The sequence below is a fragment of the Saimiri boliviensis genome, chromosome 14 (assembly GCF_048565385.1).
Source record: "Saimiri boliviensis isolate mSaiBol1 chromosome 14, mSaiBol1.pri, whole genome shotgun sequence".
NCBI classification, from domain to species: domain Eukaryota; kingdom Metazoa; phylum Chordata; class Mammalia; order Primates; family Cebidae; genus Saimiri; species Saimiri boliviensis.
In genome coordinates, this window is record NC_133462.1 from 79,932,093 (window position 1) to 79,950,354 (window position 18,262).

The 18,262-nt window shown below is 38.6% G+C and overlaps 1 protein-coding gene across 6 annotated transcripts in view; it reads right to left on the minus strand.

The window, feature by feature from the left end:
* The window catches only part of TTC13 (tetratricopeptide repeat domain 13), a 74,621-nt gene that overhangs the window by 53,574 nt on the left and 2,785 nt on the right, over positions 1–18,262 (minus strand). For all 6 annotated transcript variants that reach the window (XM_039464233.2, XM_039464231.2, XM_039464236.2 and 3 more), the window contains exon 2: positions 1,853–1,947. In XM_039464233.2, the coding sequence (XP_039320167.2) occupies positions 1,853–1,947 (95 nt within the window). The remainder of the gene's footprint in view (positions 1–1,852; positions 1,948–18,262) is intronic.

The window sequence follows — 18,262 nt, forward strand, 5'->3', positions numbered from 1 at the left end:
GTCGAGGCTGCAGGGAGCCCTGACTGTACCACTGTATCCCCAGCCTGGGCAAAAGAGCAAGACCCTGTCTCAAAAATGAATAAACAAATAATAAATTATGTAGATAGCTCGACTGTGGCAATCATTTCACAATGTATATGTATATGAAATTATCACACCGTACACTGTAAATATATAATTTTTATTTGTCAATTATACCTCCGTGAAGCTGGGGAAAAAACAAGTAAATTGCTTGGAGCCAAGAAAAAGGGTATACAAATATTGCTTTATTTAATATTTGAGGAGAGTCTACCATTTGCCAAGCCTTTCTGCAAAAGATATGGGGAAGAGGATAGAAATAAAATTCCATGAAGAGAAGAAATCATTACTAAGCAACCCCAAGAGTACACTGAAGAATGTATTTGATTTTACTTTGTTTGTATTCATTAGAAAGTGGGCAGGAGAAGTATAGTACAAACAAATAAATTCTTGAGGAAAAGAATCTTTATTTCTAATACTATCTAAGTTTGAACATACAGCTCAACATCACTAGTAGAGTAATTTCAAACCAATTTTCTCATCCCTGCTTACATTTTAGTTCTTAAAAGCTGTACTGCCTGATACTGCTAATTAAAGGGAGATTATTTTGACTCTTGCTACTCCTTCATATGATGTGTACAATCACACTTTTATGTTTAATTGCATAATTATTTGGTTGGTGACTTTAGAAGTCATGGTGCAGAGACCAACACTATCTGGCTTACTGCTCTATTCCTAATACTCACCTAGCAAAATGCCTGGCACATAATAGGTACAAAATAAGTATCTGGATAATCGATCAATAAGTGAATAGTCTAAGTCCCATATTTCAACCTCAGGAAAATGAAAAGCCAAGACTAATGAGCTTTCTCCCATACGTCACTAGCTAGTGCTATCTTAAACTGGAAATGCAACTAGTAGAAAATATTTTAGCTACTCTCAGTAAGAAGACTTTCATAACTCTAAGAAACTAACTGCCTATCCAACTTCTACCTAAACACTTTCAGAGATGACCAACTCGCTGCTTTACAAGATAGCCCCTCGGGCTTTTGGCAAGTCTAACTCAAGAGTTTTCCATATATCAAGTTGATTGCTATGCAGTGAGTTAGGTAAAAGCAGCCAGTCAGTCTCTAGTTTGCAGTTTCAATCCATCTTCAGTAGTTCTGACAAGAAAAGGCAAAGCTTTGTTTGAAAAAAAAAAAAAAAGTATCTTAAAAGGAAATTTTACATCAAAGATGTAAAGAGTATCTATGTAGAGTTGTAAGAAAAGGCCTGGAGAAAAAATATATCAAACTTGGACATGGAAATAACCATTGAGCTTCATAGAGTTAAGTGTGAACAAAAAGAAGACCCATCCCCCTTGAGAGAGCCAGGCTGGAGGAGGAGACGCACTAACACGGATAGACAGACACAAACGTTAGCGCCAGTATTCACCCCTGAAATGGAGAGGCCTGCTGTATAGTTTAGTGGGTACTGATAGAAAACATAGATATAAAAGATACCCACATATGCAAAGGTTGGAAAAATAGAGTCTACTATACCTCCAAATACGCAAGTCTGCTAGAAATAAAGTTCAACCATGATGTCCCCTTTATTTCTTGGCACTTGCAAATTAAAAATCTATTTCCAGAATGATCAACCATCCAATTCATAAGTCATCATAATTCAGTGTGATTCAGTGTGACAAAGTACCAGATGACCTATCTTTATTCTATGCATGTAGACTCAATGAGGCCCAACTTCTAGTTGACAAACAGAGGTGACCTCCACTTTTTGGAATTAGTGTTGCTGGGCTTCAGGTCACAAAAGCAGAACACACAGAGAAGACACATACCAGGATCTTTTCAGTGTTGAGGGAAAGCAAGGAGTCACAGGGTGGTGATCCCTTGGGTTCGCAGTCTGAGTCATGGAAGTTCAAAAAGGATGACTCTGAAAGGCAAGCATTCTTGGTTATTCTCTGCACCTTAATGTATGCTCTTAGGTGCTTAACTTTGAACTGGAATCTTAAAAATCCATAAAACCAAAATAAGAACAGGTGTGAACAACACTAAAAGTGGCAACTGGCTGGGCACAGTGCCTCACACCTGTAATTCCAGCAACTCAGGAAACTAGCTCGAGGTAAGGAATTCAAGATCAGCCTGGGCAACAGCGAAGCAACCAGCCTGGGTCTCAAACAGTGAGACCCTGGCTCTAAAAAATGAAAAACAGAAGTAGCAACCTATAGGTTACCTTTATAAGTGGGTAATGTTTTATGGTTTGCAAGTATCTTGCACATCCATTAGTGATGGTCCTCACCACCATTCTCAAATGAGCAAAGCCAGTGAGCTTCCCGGATGGTGATATAAGGTTTAAATAGGTTGTAACTTATCTAAAGGCAAAAGGGCAGAAATAGTACTAGTACAATTTTTGTCACAGGACAAATGTGGAACTAATATTGTTAAGATCCTTCAACTGAACATCTATGGGGCAGCATTTACCATAAATTTTAAAAATCACAAAAGGGAGAATAAAGCCAAACCAGGGAGACTTAACGTTAAAAGATACACACTAGGCCAGGCATCGTGGCTTATGCCTGTAATCTCAGCACTTTGGGAAGCCAAGGCGAGTGGATCACAAAGTCAGGAGTTTGAGACCAGCCTGGCCGACATAGCGAAACCCCGTCTCTACTAAAATACAAACATTAGCCACACGTGGTGGTGGGTGCCTGTAATCCTAGCTACTTGGGAGGCTGAGGTAGGAGAATCACTTGAACCCAGGAGGCAGAAGTTGCAATGAGCCAAGACCGTGCCATTGCACTCTAGCCTGGGCAACAACAGCAGAACTCTGACTTAAAATATACATAGATAGATAGATAGATAGATAGATGGATGGATGACGGGAAAATAGAGGCAGCAAACCACCTGGTTATGTATGTACCTATGCAACAACCCTGCATGACCTGTACACGTTCCCCAGAACCTAAGGTAAAATAAAAATTTTTAAAAAAAAGATACACATTATGAGTCTAGTATGCAAGATATATAAAGAACTCGTACAACCCAATTAAGACAACACAATTTTACAAACAGGCAAAAGACCTGAAATAGGTCACTGAACACATGAAAAGTTGTTCAACATCATTACTAATTACTAATTATGAAAATGTAAATCACACCGCAGTGAGGTACCTCTTCACATACACTCTAGAATGGCTATAACCAAAAAGCAGAAAATAACAAGTGGTGGCAAGAATGTAGAAAAATTGGAACCATCTTCATTCCTGGTGGGAATGTAAAACGATACACTGGTTATGGAAAACAATTCCTTGAAAAGTGAATCAGAATTTCCACAATGCAGCAATTCTTCTCCTAGGTATATACCCCCTAAACTGAAAAGGGACTCAAACAAATATTGCATATACATGTTCACAGTAGCCCTAATCACAGTAGCCAAAAGGTAGAAACCGTCCAAGTGTCCATCAACAGATGAATGGATAAACAAATTGTGGTAAATATAGAGCAGAATACTATTCAACCATAAAAAAATGGAACTACTGACACATACTGCAACATGGAAGAACTTTCAAGACATTATGCTAAATGAAAGAAGCCAGACACAAAAGGTCACTTATCATATGACTCCATCTATATGAAATGACCAGAATAGGCGAATCCATAGAGACAGAATGCAGACTGGGGATTGCCAGGGGAGACGGGAAGGAGGGAATAGGGAGCAACTGCTTAATAGGTAAGGGATTTTACTTTGGAGTGTTGAAAACAACTTGGGGTGGTTGCACTTGGTGAATGCCACTGAACTGTTTGCTTTAAAATGGTTAATTTTATGTTATTAAAACATCTCACCTTGATAGATTATTGCAAAAAAAAAAAAAGATATGTTCTAATTCAGCAGTCATTAAGGAGCATTAAATTATGTTCAAGGAACCATGTGAGGGAGAGAATAAAGTATAATATCAAAATCAATCTACGTCCTCAAAGAATATATAATTTGGCTAAATTCTCACATGTTGTATGTCTTAACAATAAGAAATAAGACATGATATGGCAAAGAAGCCCTGGGATGGTGAACAATTACTGAAGCTGCAATGTTAAATTTCACAAGGCATAAACAGGGTTTAAAAGAATAGATGTAGGCTGGGCACAGTGACTCATGTCTGTAATTTTAGCACTTTGGGAGGCTGAGGCAGGCCAATCCCTGGAGCCCAGGAGTTTGAGACCAACCTGGGCAACATGACAAAACACCATCTCCAAAAAAGAAAAAATTAGCTGTGTGTGGTGGTACACATCTGTAGTCCCAGCTACCCAGAGGCTAAGGTGGGAGGATCACCTGAGCCCAGGAGGTCAAAGCTGCAGTAAACCATAATTACACCACTGCACTCCAATCTGGGTGACAGAGTTAAGACCCTGTGTCAAGGAAAAAAAAAAAAAAAAAAAAAAAAGAATGGATATATTTAGACTGGAGCAGAGAAAGGGAAGGGGTATTCCAGATAGGATGATGAGTGGTACACGCGAAGGTACAAAGGCAAGGAAAGGCAAAAGGCAGCGAGGAGACTGGCTAGAGCAGGGAGCCTGTGTTGGAAAACAGAAAGCATGAGTTTGGAAGGTGAGGAGACAGACTGCAGAAAATCTGATCTGAATCCCAGAGAAAGGGTCTAGTCCCACAAGAATAAGGCAATAATGGTTCCTGGCAGATGGGTGGAGAATAAAGACTCCATGAAAGATATTTTGGAAACATACACATTGATAACCTGTTTTTCCTACCTTTTCTAAGCTAAGATTTGAGGACTTACTATATGCCAGGCACTGTGCTAAGCAATGTGTATACATGGCCTTATTCTAACAATCCTCTTCTCTGGGGAATACATTTCAGTTTCAATAACTACACACCTACATAATTTTAAAAGGCTACACAGCATTCCATGGTATGGAACTTAACCAGACTTTTATCATTGGATACTTGGGAGGTCCCTACTTTTTTCTTAATATAAATAGTATTTCAGTAAGTATTCTTGACCTATATTTTTAAAAATGTACCCACTTAGGAGAAATGCCAACAAAATTGCCAAGTCAAGGAGTGTACACAATTTTAATATTTTTCCTATATATTGCCCCATTTCCTTCCCAGCGTGTAAAAACAGTTCCATTCCCACTAGCAGTTTGAGAAGGTCCATTTCCCTCCAGAGAACTGACATTCTTTTCATCTTTCCCAATCTGAACACATAACTAATAAAGTTAAATTTCTGGCCATTTGTATCTCCTCATTTTATAAACCACTTATATCCTTTGCTCATTCTTAAGTCATCTGAACCTAACCCTGTGCTCATTTTTAAGTCATCTGAACCTATCCTGACATACCATATTGACAAAAATTCCTATTTATCTATTTTCCAAATGGTTAGCCTGTTGTTCTAGCACCATTTGTTAAATTATCAATTTGAATGCCACCTTTATAATACATTATAGACATTAGGATCTGTTTCTAGACTTTCTTTTAAAGGAAATCTTTAAGATTATTTAAATCCAGCAATAGTAAGCAAAACAGCATGGTACTGGCATAAAAGAGACACACAGACTAATGGAACAAAATAGAGAACCCGGAAACAAATCCACATGCCTACAGTGAACTCATTTTTGACAAAGGTGCCAAGAACACACACTGAGACAGTCCGTTCCATAAACGGTTCTGGGAAAACTGGATATCCATATGTAAAAGAATGAAACTAGACCACTATCTCCATATACAAAATGAAATCCAAATGGATTAAAGACTTAAATCTAAGTTTAAGTTTAAATCTAAATCTAAGTTGAGTTTCATCTCAAACTACAAAACTACTACAAGAAAACACTGGAGAAGTTCTCCAGGATATTTGTCTGGGCAAAGATCTCTCGAGCAATACCCACAAACACAGGCAACCAAAGCAATCAAAACATGGGTGAAAGATTTGAATACGCATTTCTCAAAAGAAGACATACAAAAGGCAAACAGGCATATGAAAAGGTGCTCAACATCACTGAGCATCCAAAAATGCAAATCAAAACTATAATAAGATATCATCTCAACCCTGTTAAAATGGCATATACGCAAAAGACAGGCAACAATAAATGCTGGTGAGGGTATGGAGAAAGGGGAACCCTTGTACACTGCGGTGGAAATGTAAATTAGCACAACCACAATAGAGAACAATTTGGAGGTTCCTCAAAAAACTAAAAATTGAGCTACCATATGATCCAACAATCCCACTGCTGGGTATATACCCAAATGACAGGAAATCAGTGTATCAACGAGGTATCTGCAATCCTATATTTACTGCAGCACCGTTTATAATAGCTAAGATCTGTTAGCAAACTAAGTGTTCATCAATAGATGAATGGATAAAGAAAATGTGGAGTACTATTCAGCCATAAAAAACAATGAGATCCAGTCATTTGCAACAACATGGAGGGAACTGGAGATGATTATGTTGAATGAAATACCCCAGGCACAGAAAGACAAATTGAATGTTCTCACTTATTTGTGGGATCTAAAAATCAAATCAAATGAAATCATGGACATGCAGAGTGGAAGGATAGTTATCAGAAGCTGGGAAGTATAGTAGGAGAATGGGGTGAGGTGGGGATGGTTAATGGGTAAAAAAACCCCAGAAAGAATAAGACCGACTATTTGATAGCACAATAGGGTGACTACTGTCAATAACAATTTAATTGTATATTTTAAAATAACTTAAAGAATGTAATTGGTTTGTAACTCAAAAGATAAATGCTTGAGGGGATGCATACCCCCCATTCTTCATAATATGCTTATTTCACATTGCATGTCTGTATCAAAACATCTCATGTATTCCATAAATATATACAACTAATATCTATGTACCAACAAAAATTTTTTCAAATAAGTTTATAAACTTTTTTAAACATTTAAGTCCAACTTCAGCAACAGCTCTAACAAATGTTTGTCCAATCACTGCATGGATATTTACATTTTAAAAAATTATAGTATTTAATGTTCATTGTAGAAAATATATACAGAAAATTACGAAACATAAAAATGATTTAGAATAACATTATTCATTGAGAAAAATTTTGGTATATGTAATAAAAAGTGGTAATTCTGAAATGAGACAACCTGGATTTGAATTCCTACTCTCTGCCACTACTTCCTAGCTCTCAGCCACTGTAATCTTCAGTTTCACTTGCAAAATAGGGTCAATAATAGTATCAACTTCTCAGGGTGATTATAATATTTAAATAAGGAAACACTAAAAGAAGCATGTGGTATAGTTTCTGGCACATAGAAAGAGCTAAAAAAAAAAAAAAGTTAGCTACCACTATTATCATTAGGTTGTGAAAATGGAATGAGATACATTGCTTAGTAACCTGTCTTCTTAACTTAGTAATATAATGTAAGTGTTTCCCCATTTGCTTAAATTTTATTTATTTATTTATTTTTTTGAGACACGGTCTCACTCTGACACCCAGGCTGAAGTGCAGTGGCACAAGCTTGGCTCACAGCAGCCTTGACCTCAGCATCTCTAGTAGCTGGGAACACAGGCATGTGCCACCACACCTGGCTAATTTTTCATTTCTATTTTTTATAGAGACAGGATCCACCGTGTTGCCCAGACTGATCTCAAATCCCTGGACTCAAGCAATCCTCTCGCCTCAGCCTCCCCAAGTACTGAGATTACAGGCATGAATCACTGCATCTGGCTTGAATATTTCCCTAATTATTTAAACTTGGTAGGATTATATATCATTTTTCATTTAATATTTTTAAAACAAATTTTTAGTTTTCTATATTTTTCTTGTTTCTACATTTCTCATCCCTTATAATGATCTGTTTGTTTTGATTTCAGTATCACATTGTTTCAATTATTGTAGCCTCACAAAAAATAAATGTTTTCTGTTTTTTGTTATTTTAAATTGATACATAATAATTGTACATATGGGTAGGGGGTGATATTTTAATACACATATATACATTTTAATATAAAGCAAAGCCATTATCCATTTTATTCCAAAACTTTCTTGGCTATTTGTATAAACATTCTTTCTTCAGAAAAACTTCAGTGACTTTTTTTAAGGTTCCAAAACAAAAAAACTCAGTATTTTAATAGGAGAAGAAATACTTCTTTATAAAATTTGATCTTTTTATTTAAATATTTTATTAAACTATGTGAAACTTCATAAGTTTTATATAGAATTTACATGTGATTTTTTTTAAAAACTGAGTTGATAACCATTGATTCAATACATATTTGTTGAGCACCTACTACATTCCCGTCACTGTGTTATCCTCTACCGAGCAAAACCAGAAATGACCCTTCTTCTGCACAGAGATTATAGTTTCCTGTGGGAAAACGGACAGCAGTCAGAGTACACAAAGAAACATAAACCAGCAACAGTGTGAGAGCTACAAACGACAGCACAGTCAGAAGACGTGGCCTGATCGGAGTTTCCCAAGGGCGTGAATACCATCAGCTACCACAGTTACTATGTACAGGCAACCTTCAAATCCCCATTTCAAAGATGAGGAAAATGAGCCAGAGGAATTTGCAGTAATCTTCCTGAGGCTGCCCTCTAACAAAGCAGTGGAGGGAGGATCTGCACCTACGCAGTCTGGTTCTGGAGTCTGTGCTTTTACCCATGAATGAGTGAATGGGGACCTGAAGGAAACTAAGGATTTCACCGAGGGAGGCTACCGCACTGGGAGAGCAGCCAGGCAGAAGTGCCAGCACATGGTTAATCCTTTATCTAACTGCCTAGTGCTGAATATTTTATCTGCGCACATTATTGAACTCTTTACAGCCCTATTAATGTTTCCATTTATTCAGTTGATAACTGTATTATCTGCATATAACTTTATCAAGGTCTTTTAAAATATTTATATTCACTTAGCATCTTATTACACTAGATGAAACTTCCAAAAGTGCTCAGTAATGCCAGTGATAACAGGCACCCCTGCTTATTCCTGACATTAATACTTCATTTAATAACTTTTGATGATAAAACTTTTTCATCTAACATTTATCAACATCCAGTGGAAAGCTGCTCTGTGTTGGCTACGAGGTGAGACTGATGTACTTAACCACATAAAAAAAGTATTTTCCTATTTTTTATTTTTTACCAGAAACTTTAAATTGGAAGAGCTGGCTGACTTTTATCAAGCACCTTTTGAGGTTTATTTAAGACGTGCCTATGATTTTTCTCCTTTGGCCTACTAAGAACTTAATTTAATTTTTTAAAGTTGAACCATCCGTGTACTTCTAAAACAAACTGTGATTGAGGTATATTATTCTTTTAATTGCTTGCTGGTTTCAATTTACTAATATTTCACTTAAAATTTTTATAACTAGGTATGTATCTTCTAAGGTCTGCAACAGAGAAATAGTTGCTAGAGTTAAAACTACAGTTGTTTGGAACAGGAGGTTAAATTTGTTCTTCAGTCTTAAAATATTTAATTCACTATGGCTTTAATTACTTTACTATCATAAATGATCATATTAAAGGATAGCTACTTAATATAATAAATATTTACAGCCTAAACAGCTACATCTAAATAACATAGATTTCCTTGGATAGGAAAAGCTTTCTTCCTTGCTTAAGGTTGTACAAGTAAAGTTAGTGCTAATTACTACAGAAACTGTGTGAAAACGCATCACAGAATTCTATCTTGTTCTTGTTCTACATCACCTTTCTGGACATTTCTTCATTGCTTCAGAGTTTAACTTCTTTTTTTTTTTTTTTTTAGGCAGAGTTTCTCTCTTGTTTACCAGGCTGGAGTGCAATGGCATGATCTTGGCTCACCACAACCTCCACCTCCCAAGTTCAAGCGATTCCCCTGCCTCAGCCTCCCGAGTAGCTGGGATTACAGGCATGTGCCACCACACCTGGCAATTGTGTATTTTTAGTAGAGATGGGGTTTTACCATGTTGGTCAGGCTGGTCTCAAACTCCCGATCTCAGGTGATCCACCCACCTTGGCTTCCTAAAGTGCTGGGATTACAGGTGTAAGCCACCGCTCCCAGCCCAGAGTTTAACTTCTTAGCAGAGATTTCTACTAAGAAATAGTCTCTGAGTTCTCACGGCCTATAGAGCTCCACACATGCCTCTCATTTGCAACTGACATTCACACCTGCTCCCTCTTTTTTGTGGTAGCCTCATCAGGCTTATCTATTTTATTCTTTTTTTTTAAATCACTTAAGAATTTGTTCCGTGTGTCTTTTTTATTGTAGTTTAAAAAAAACACACATCACATAAAAGCCACCACCTTAGCCATTTTTAGGTGTATGGTTCAGTAGTATTAGGTATATGCACACTGATGTGAAATGGATCTCCAGAACTTCTTAACCATTCCCTTAAAAACAAAAAACAAAAAACAACAAACAAACAAACAAACAAACAAACAAAAACATTTCTTAGGTCTACTTCTCAATTCAATGGCTGTTCTATTTCTAATTCATTTATACTGGCTTTGCTGTATACAGGCCTTCCGATTTCCCTTATTACCTCTTCTCGCATCTCAAGTTCAGTAACTAGTTTGTTTATTCCTTTTCTTCTTAGCATTAAACTAAGAAGGCAGGGTGGGTTTAAGCAGGAGGCGACATCACTGACAGGTGTCTGAGGAGAGAAGGGCCGAGTAGGGAAGGGGACAGGCGGGAGGCCATGGCCAGTTAAAATGAGCAAAGTCTGAACAGAGGCAGGGGCCATGGGGTTGAAATGGAGAGTCACAGCTCAAGAGATACAGCAAGTGAAAAACACAGGGCCTTGAAGAAAAATTAGGCACAGAAAGAGGAAAAAGACACAAGTTTCCGGTTTGTACAATGAGGGAAGAAGTTTCCATCAACAGAAACAGGGAGTTTAAGACGAAGACAGGTTTTAGAGGGAAGTCAAGAGCTAACTTTGGATTTGAGTCAAGTGATTACACTGGAAGCTGTCTAACATGTAGTTAAGAAAGTCCAGAGAAGGCCAGGTGCGGTGGCTCCCACCTGTAATCCCAGCACTTTGGGAGGCCGAGGTGGGTGGATCACCTGAGGTCAGGAGTTCAAGACTAGCCTGGCCAATACAGTGAAACTCTGTCTCTAGTAAAAATTTAAAAATTAGCTGGGCATGGTGGCGGGCATCTGTAATCACAGCTATTCGGGAGGCTGAGGAAGGAGAATCACTTGAACCCGGGAGGCAGAGGCTGCAGTGAGCTGAGATCGTGCCATTTCACTCCAGCCTGGACAACAAGAGTGAAACTTTGTCTCAAAAAGAAAAACAAAAAACTAAGAAAGTCCAGAGAAAGATAAATGCTACAGATATGGATGTGATGATTTGATAATCATTAACTTATGGTGGATGATAAGCTGAGACTGTAAGTATAATCTCTAAGAAAGCTTAGGAAGCTTAATAAGAGAAGAGTTGACCTTGGTGGAGATGAGTATTTAAGAGATAGTAGAAGAATCAACTTTGTAATTTATCTTTTATTAAAATAACTATCCATTTCTTTGAAAGATTCTACATCTGGGCCATAAAGCTAGACATAGTTATTGCAATGATTTTCATATTTATTATACTTGTTTATTCCTAAAGTCTAATATCTTTTTCTTCTCATTTTTCTTGATTAGGCTTGCTAGATAACTGTCTAATCTTAAGCAGTATTTTCAAAGCATTAGGTCTTATATTTAATTCTAGTACTTCCCTGATTTCAAACTTAATTAATTAGTTTAGAGGCAACATAACAGTGGTTCAGGGCAGGGCTGTGGAGTCAGACTAACCCAGATCGGATGCTTCCCTGGCTGTTTGACTTAGAGCAAGTCCTTTGGTACATCTTAACCTCAGCTCTCCTTCATCTGTAAAATAGGAATAACCACCCCTAGATACCTTCACAGGGCTACTGTAAGGAATAAAGGGTATAAAGCCCTGTGCACAGAAAAGGATTGTTAAATGTTACCGTATACTTATAGGCTAAACTCACTGGGTTTTTCTGTTAAAATTTTCTGTCTACTTTCTTTAAGCTTATCTTGGTCTTCACAATACTTCCCAGCCTCCAAACACTTTCATGAACCTTATTTATTTTGGTTTTCCATTCTCCAAGGTAGGTACGAGGCACACTATGCCCACTGTACACATGGGGAAATAAGCTCAATGTTAATGAACATGTTTAAGGTCACGAAACAATGACACAGCATAGCTGGGTCTTGCCACAGCAATGAAGAACATGGCACATTTGTGCCAACTCATTCTGCCAGTGCTGGTGCTAGCAGTGAACAGTTTAGGTATAGCAGTATCTTGAAACTTCCCTCTCCTTCTAAACCTCACATACAACTGACCTTAAGAAGAGCAGTTTGGGCACAGTGACGAGGACAAATGCTAACCGTAGAAGGTCCAAGGGACAGTGGAGTAGTGGAGACAGTGCATACGAACATCTCCTTCGAGGAATTCTGCTGTAAAAGCAGGCAGAGGGATGGGGCAGCGGCTGGAGGGAAGTGTGATCATCTTGGTTGCTTGTCTTTTCAGGATGGTAGTTATTAAGACAGTCTGTATGCTGACAGAAGACAAGAGGACATGAGAGCCAGCCAATACAGAGCTGAGCTAGGCAGAGGCACCGGCCACTCATCCACCACAAGACAGAAGGCAAACTCTGCCAGTCCATCTGCCGGCAGGCCAATAGCTGGGATAGTGGGGAGCAAGGATGTCTTCTCACTGCTTCTTTCTCAGTCAAATAAGATGACAGTCATCACCTCCAAGGAAGGAGAGAAGGTGGCACTGGTAGTAGCATATATTTCTCACCCATCTATTTCTGTGAGAAAACTGACTGAAAGCTTAGAAGCAGCAAACCCACGGCCAATTTACAAGGAAATCAACAGCTGCTGGGTAGCTCTCATCACTCGACCACCTAGTTATAACAGACAGCACACTGAGCTACTTGAAAATAAGAATGACTGGGCTTTTCCCTTGGATGGGCTACAACTTGGAAGTAGAGTGCCAGATATTTATTGACAATCCTAATCCTAGGTATAGGGTAATGCGGCAAGAGAAGACAATTTGTGCGGCTGGAGGAACTACCTGAAGGCCAGGTGGCTATGTGGTGTCAACTTGTAGTGTCTTTTGCTTTTATCAATTTCTGCACTTATAAGACAACCAACCACAGTTGACATCATATACTACATTGCTCAATGGTCCCGGAATATGGCCGCAAGTGGTAATTCCTTTTAGAATGTAATAACAAGAAAAGTGCTCTGAAGAATTAATATGCTTCATTTAATGAAATGAAACCTGAGATGTGTTAAGTTATTGTAAAGCAAATTGAAAATAGTGACTGCCTGCTGAGTATTAAATTATAAAGTAAACATGTAATTAATCCATTGGAACCAAGAATCCACAAAAGCCATCTTAAAGAGACAAGGTTTTTTTTTTTTTTTAAACAAAGCTTGAATGTAACTAGATCAAAGGTGTCTTAACCCACATATAAGTATTAACACATGCAAATAATCAAAAGAAAAGGAATTCACTGCACAGGATGGAAAAAAAAAGGCACAGTAGCGAATTACGTGGAACAGGACAGAAGAAGGTTGCCTTAACCAACAAACCGGGTGGCCAGGCCTTCCCCACAAAGGCCAGTTGCTTAGCACAAGGTTATAAACTAGACTGAAGATGCATCAGATGCTCAAAGTGACACATACTTTTAAGAGCTAAAAGCTTTCCCATAAGCCCACACATACTGTCAGACAACATCGACTCCACAGGGAATGCCGGAGCAGATCTAAGCACTGACAAGGGAACAGAGTCACTGAGAACCTCGCAGACAACAGCAGGGAAAAGTCGCAAGAGAAGTCAACTGGTCTTTTCGTGTCCTGAGATGCACCAACTGATTCCTGAGTGAGAGTCTATGGAAAGAATGCTGGCACATGTGCAGTGTAAGTCCATTACATGGTGCTGGATCCTAAATCAGATATAAAGACAGATAAAATATTTCCCAAATGAAACTAGGGTTAGCATGGAATGAGACTATCGGCAATCTTAAAAACAGACAGCCATTGATTTCAGTTCTTTCTGATTACGTAAGTTTTTCAGCTTATGAAAATGTATTGAGCTATCTACACTTCGGAAATACGTACTTTTCTGTATATGTGTTGTATTTCGATAAAAAAGTAAAACCAAAATAAAAGGAAAATGTTGGAAAGCATTCACCCAAAGTTAAAAGTATTAAAATTCTGCTAGTTTGATAAATTGTGTATTTATTCTATCTGCAAGATAAGATGAGCCCAAAGAAAGGGACCTCTTTAAAACAACCCATCGTGAAAGGGAGAAGCTTTGAAAGTCGGTCAAGTATTTATTGAGTGCAGTGAAGCCAAGCTGTCTGTACACTGAGCTGTACAAGTTGAAGAGACTTGCCTTTCCTATAGTCATGTTCCATGCAGGTTCTAAAACCCAAGCCACATAACTTTTGCCTTCACCCAGAGATTGAAAAATAAAATGAATCCTTATCACCTGAAGCTGAACATGTTTAGCAGTGTGTAGATCTTTTTTAAAAGGTAAATGTAACTCTTGATGACAACAGATATATATGGAAAAGCAAATCATAAGCTGTTATCACCATAGGGCTTATGCTACAAAATGCTACTTCTAAACCAGAGGATATTCTGGAGGATGTTGTTCAGTGAGCAAAAAGAAAACACCCTCTGGCAATGCCACAGAGGCCAGGATGTGGCAAGACTGCAATCTCTTCATCACTCTGTGCCTTAGTCTCTGAGCACAGCGACTTCGCACTGGCAAATTTACTCAGGTATGCCTTGAAAAAAAGATATGAAGAGCTCTACCATGAAACGATATATGATAACAAACAGAAAATCAGGGCCGGGGGAGCAGGGGGAAGGATTGAGCAAATACTCTCACACTAATGGTTACTACGGTCACTATGACTGAGCACAATATGTGCTTAACTTCCTCATCAGCAAAAAAGTAAATCGCTCTCCTGAGTTTCCTTCTACTGATTCTCTACCACCTCTAGGCATAGCAATGATCTATGTGCTGTGAGCAATAAGACTGACTTCATGTATTTAAATGGCCAATTCCTTAATTAAGAAAGCTACCATATACATCAACAATCTCAGTGTTAGCAATTTTGTCAAAAACACAAAGCTAGGTTCATAGACGCTTCCTTGTTTTTCTGGCAGTTAACGATTTCCAAATTGGACAGACAGACTCTAAATACCTTTTCCCATAAAGAACTGTTGAAAAATAGAATAAACTCAATTCTGGGTTCATTAATTTCAACAAACTTAAGAAAATTAAGACATCAAGTACAGGGTTGCATCCCCAAGGAGCAGTGAAAAAAAGGCTGAAGGCACTGGAAAAAAAGAGTCACACAAACTCACTGTTCTTATTACTATGACATTTTCAAAGCAAGAGGAGAAAACAAAGGTATTTTTAAAACAATTTCTAGAAATGCATATGCTTGAACCATAAAATATACCTTAGACCATCTGTAAAGAGTATAAAGATATAATTTAATACACAACAAATACTACATTTGAAAGAGATGCAGTTTAGCTTTGGTAAGAAGAGTAGAGAACCTGAATTTTTAAATCAATCAACAAGTTACAATTTCACAAGACCTTAATTTACCAGATTTACAAAATTCGAGGGTTAAATTAAGATATTTCTAAGATCTCTCCAAATCTCATTCTATCCAAGTCGCAGCTCAAATGTCACCTTACCAGGGGCCATCTCTGGCCACCTCTTAAAGTGGCACCTGCACACTGCTCTTAAAATCATCTCACACTGCTTTATTTTCAAGGTACATATTATTAGGCCTACTATATATAGTCATGTGCCAGATAATAATGATTCAGCCAATGATGGACCACTTATATGAGCATGGTCCTATAAGACAGTAATATATTTTTACCGTACCTTTTCTATACAGTATTTAGATACACAAACACTTGTCATTGTATTACAACTGCCTACAGTATTCAGTGTAGGAACAAGCCACAGGTCTGTAGCCTAGGAGCAATAGGCTATACCTATAGCCAAGGTGTGTAACGGGCTATTCCATCTAGGTGTGTGTAAGTACATTCTTTGATGCTTGCATGACGATGAAATCGCCTAATGACACATTTCTCAAAACATATCCTGTTGTTTAAATGGTGCGTAACTGTATTTATTTCTTCTCTCACCAAGACACAGAATCCACACTAGGAACTCGGTCAGCTGTGCTGCATCACCAGGGTCCAGAACACTAAGTAGCATCTAGTAGGTATACAAATAGTTTTTCAACGAAAGCACAGACCCATTCTAGCTCCGCAGTTCAAAATACTAGGTTCAGTGAAGCAACCTTGTATTTGTAGCCAAATACAAAATTCTAACAGTGGCCGGGCATGGTGGCTCAAGCCTGTAATCCCAGCACTTTGGGAGGCTGAGGCCGGTGGATCACGACGTCAAGAGATCGAGACCATCCTGGTCAACACGGTGAAACCCCATCTGTACTAAAAACACACAAAAAATTAGCTGGGCATGGTGGTGCGTGCCTGTAATCCCAGCTACTCAGGAGGCTGAGGCAGGAGAATTGCCTGAACCCAGGAGGCGGAGGTTGCGGTGCCGAGATTGTGTCATTGCACTCCAGCCTGGGTAACAAGAGCGAAACTCCATCTCAAAAAAAAAAAAAAAAAAAAAAATTTTAACAGTGATTTAAGAATATAATTTTCAACAAAATTTAAGGGTACAGGACTTGAATATTGGTAAGAAATTATATTAAATCATATTAATATGCAACTATTACTGAAGATAACATACGAATGATCAGGTCAGGTTCAAATCCTAGCTCTACTCTTTACTGTGTAACCTTAACTTCTCTTTGTCTCAGTTTGTAAAGCAGTGATTAAAAATAGCATGGGCCAGGCATGATGGCTCATGCCTGTAATCCCAACACTTTGGGAGGATGAGGTGGAAGAACTGCTTGAATCCAGGAGTTTGACCAACCTAGGCAACATAGCCAGAACCTGTCTCGACAGAAAAAAGAAAAAAAATTAGCTGGGGGTGGTGGCACATGTTTGTAGTCCTAGCTACTTGGAAAGCTGAGGCAGGAGGATGGCTTCAAACCAGGAATTTTAGGCTGCAGTGAGCTATGACAGCACCACTGAACTACCTCCTGGGCAACAGAGCAAGATCCTAGCTCTAAAAAAAATGGAAAAAAAACAACAGCAGCTACTTCAGTATCAAGAGGATTTTTAAAGATTTTAGAGTGTTTATGACAATATACCTAAAAAAGTAGGGAAAAGAACTGGAAAAATGCTTCTGGTCATTATTTCCTCCTATAATTATAAATTAAAGATAGGGCTTTAGCAACAGGAAATTTACTTTTATTTTTTAAAATATGTACAATACAATGCTCATTTTTAAAATATTATTTTCTCCACAAGTAAACAAAGAGAGAAGACAAGTTTGTGGTTATATACGGTTTTTTTTTTTTTTTTTTTTTTTTTTTTTTTTTTTTGAGATGGAGTTTCGCTCTTGTTACCCAGGTTGGAGTGCAATGGCGCGATCTCGGCTCACCGCAACCTCCGCCTCCTGGGTTCAGGCAATTCTCCTGTCTCAGCCTCCTGAGTAGCTGGGATTACAGGCACGCACCACTATGCCCAGCTAATTTTTTGTATTTTTAGTAGAGACGGGGTTTCACCATGTTGACCAGGATGGTCTCGATCTCTTGACCTCGTGATCCACCCGCCTCGGCCTCCCAAAGTGCTGGGATTACAGGCTTGAGCCACCGCGCCCAGCCTATATACGGTTTTCAAGTAAACAAGTAAAAATAATTAAAATAAAAAATCAAAAAGGTAAAATGTAAAAATGTGCTGAAGTAGAATATGTAAAAGGGGGATCGGGACACATGCAAAGCTCCGGCTAAGACATACAGCACCAGAGGGGCATCCACGCCTGTCACCTCTGCAGTGGATCTGGGTAGGGCCCAGCCCACTGGGACCTGGATTCCATGTGATGGCGGTGTGCACAGCTGGGCCAGACATTGCCAGTGTGCTGTCTTTGGACTGGTGGGCTCCCTCCAGCCATCGTCCTTGTATGTACAATCACTGGCAGTTCTGCCTCAAGGGAATACATATACTGCTCATAAAAAGGTATACAGATTTAAATTTAGATCCAAGCAGGCATCAGCCCAGCCATTTGAACCTGAAAGCTGGGAGAAAGATTCTGAAAATTGGTTGTGCTGCTGGGTTTGTCCTCAGGATATGGGCTGGATTGATACAAACAGGT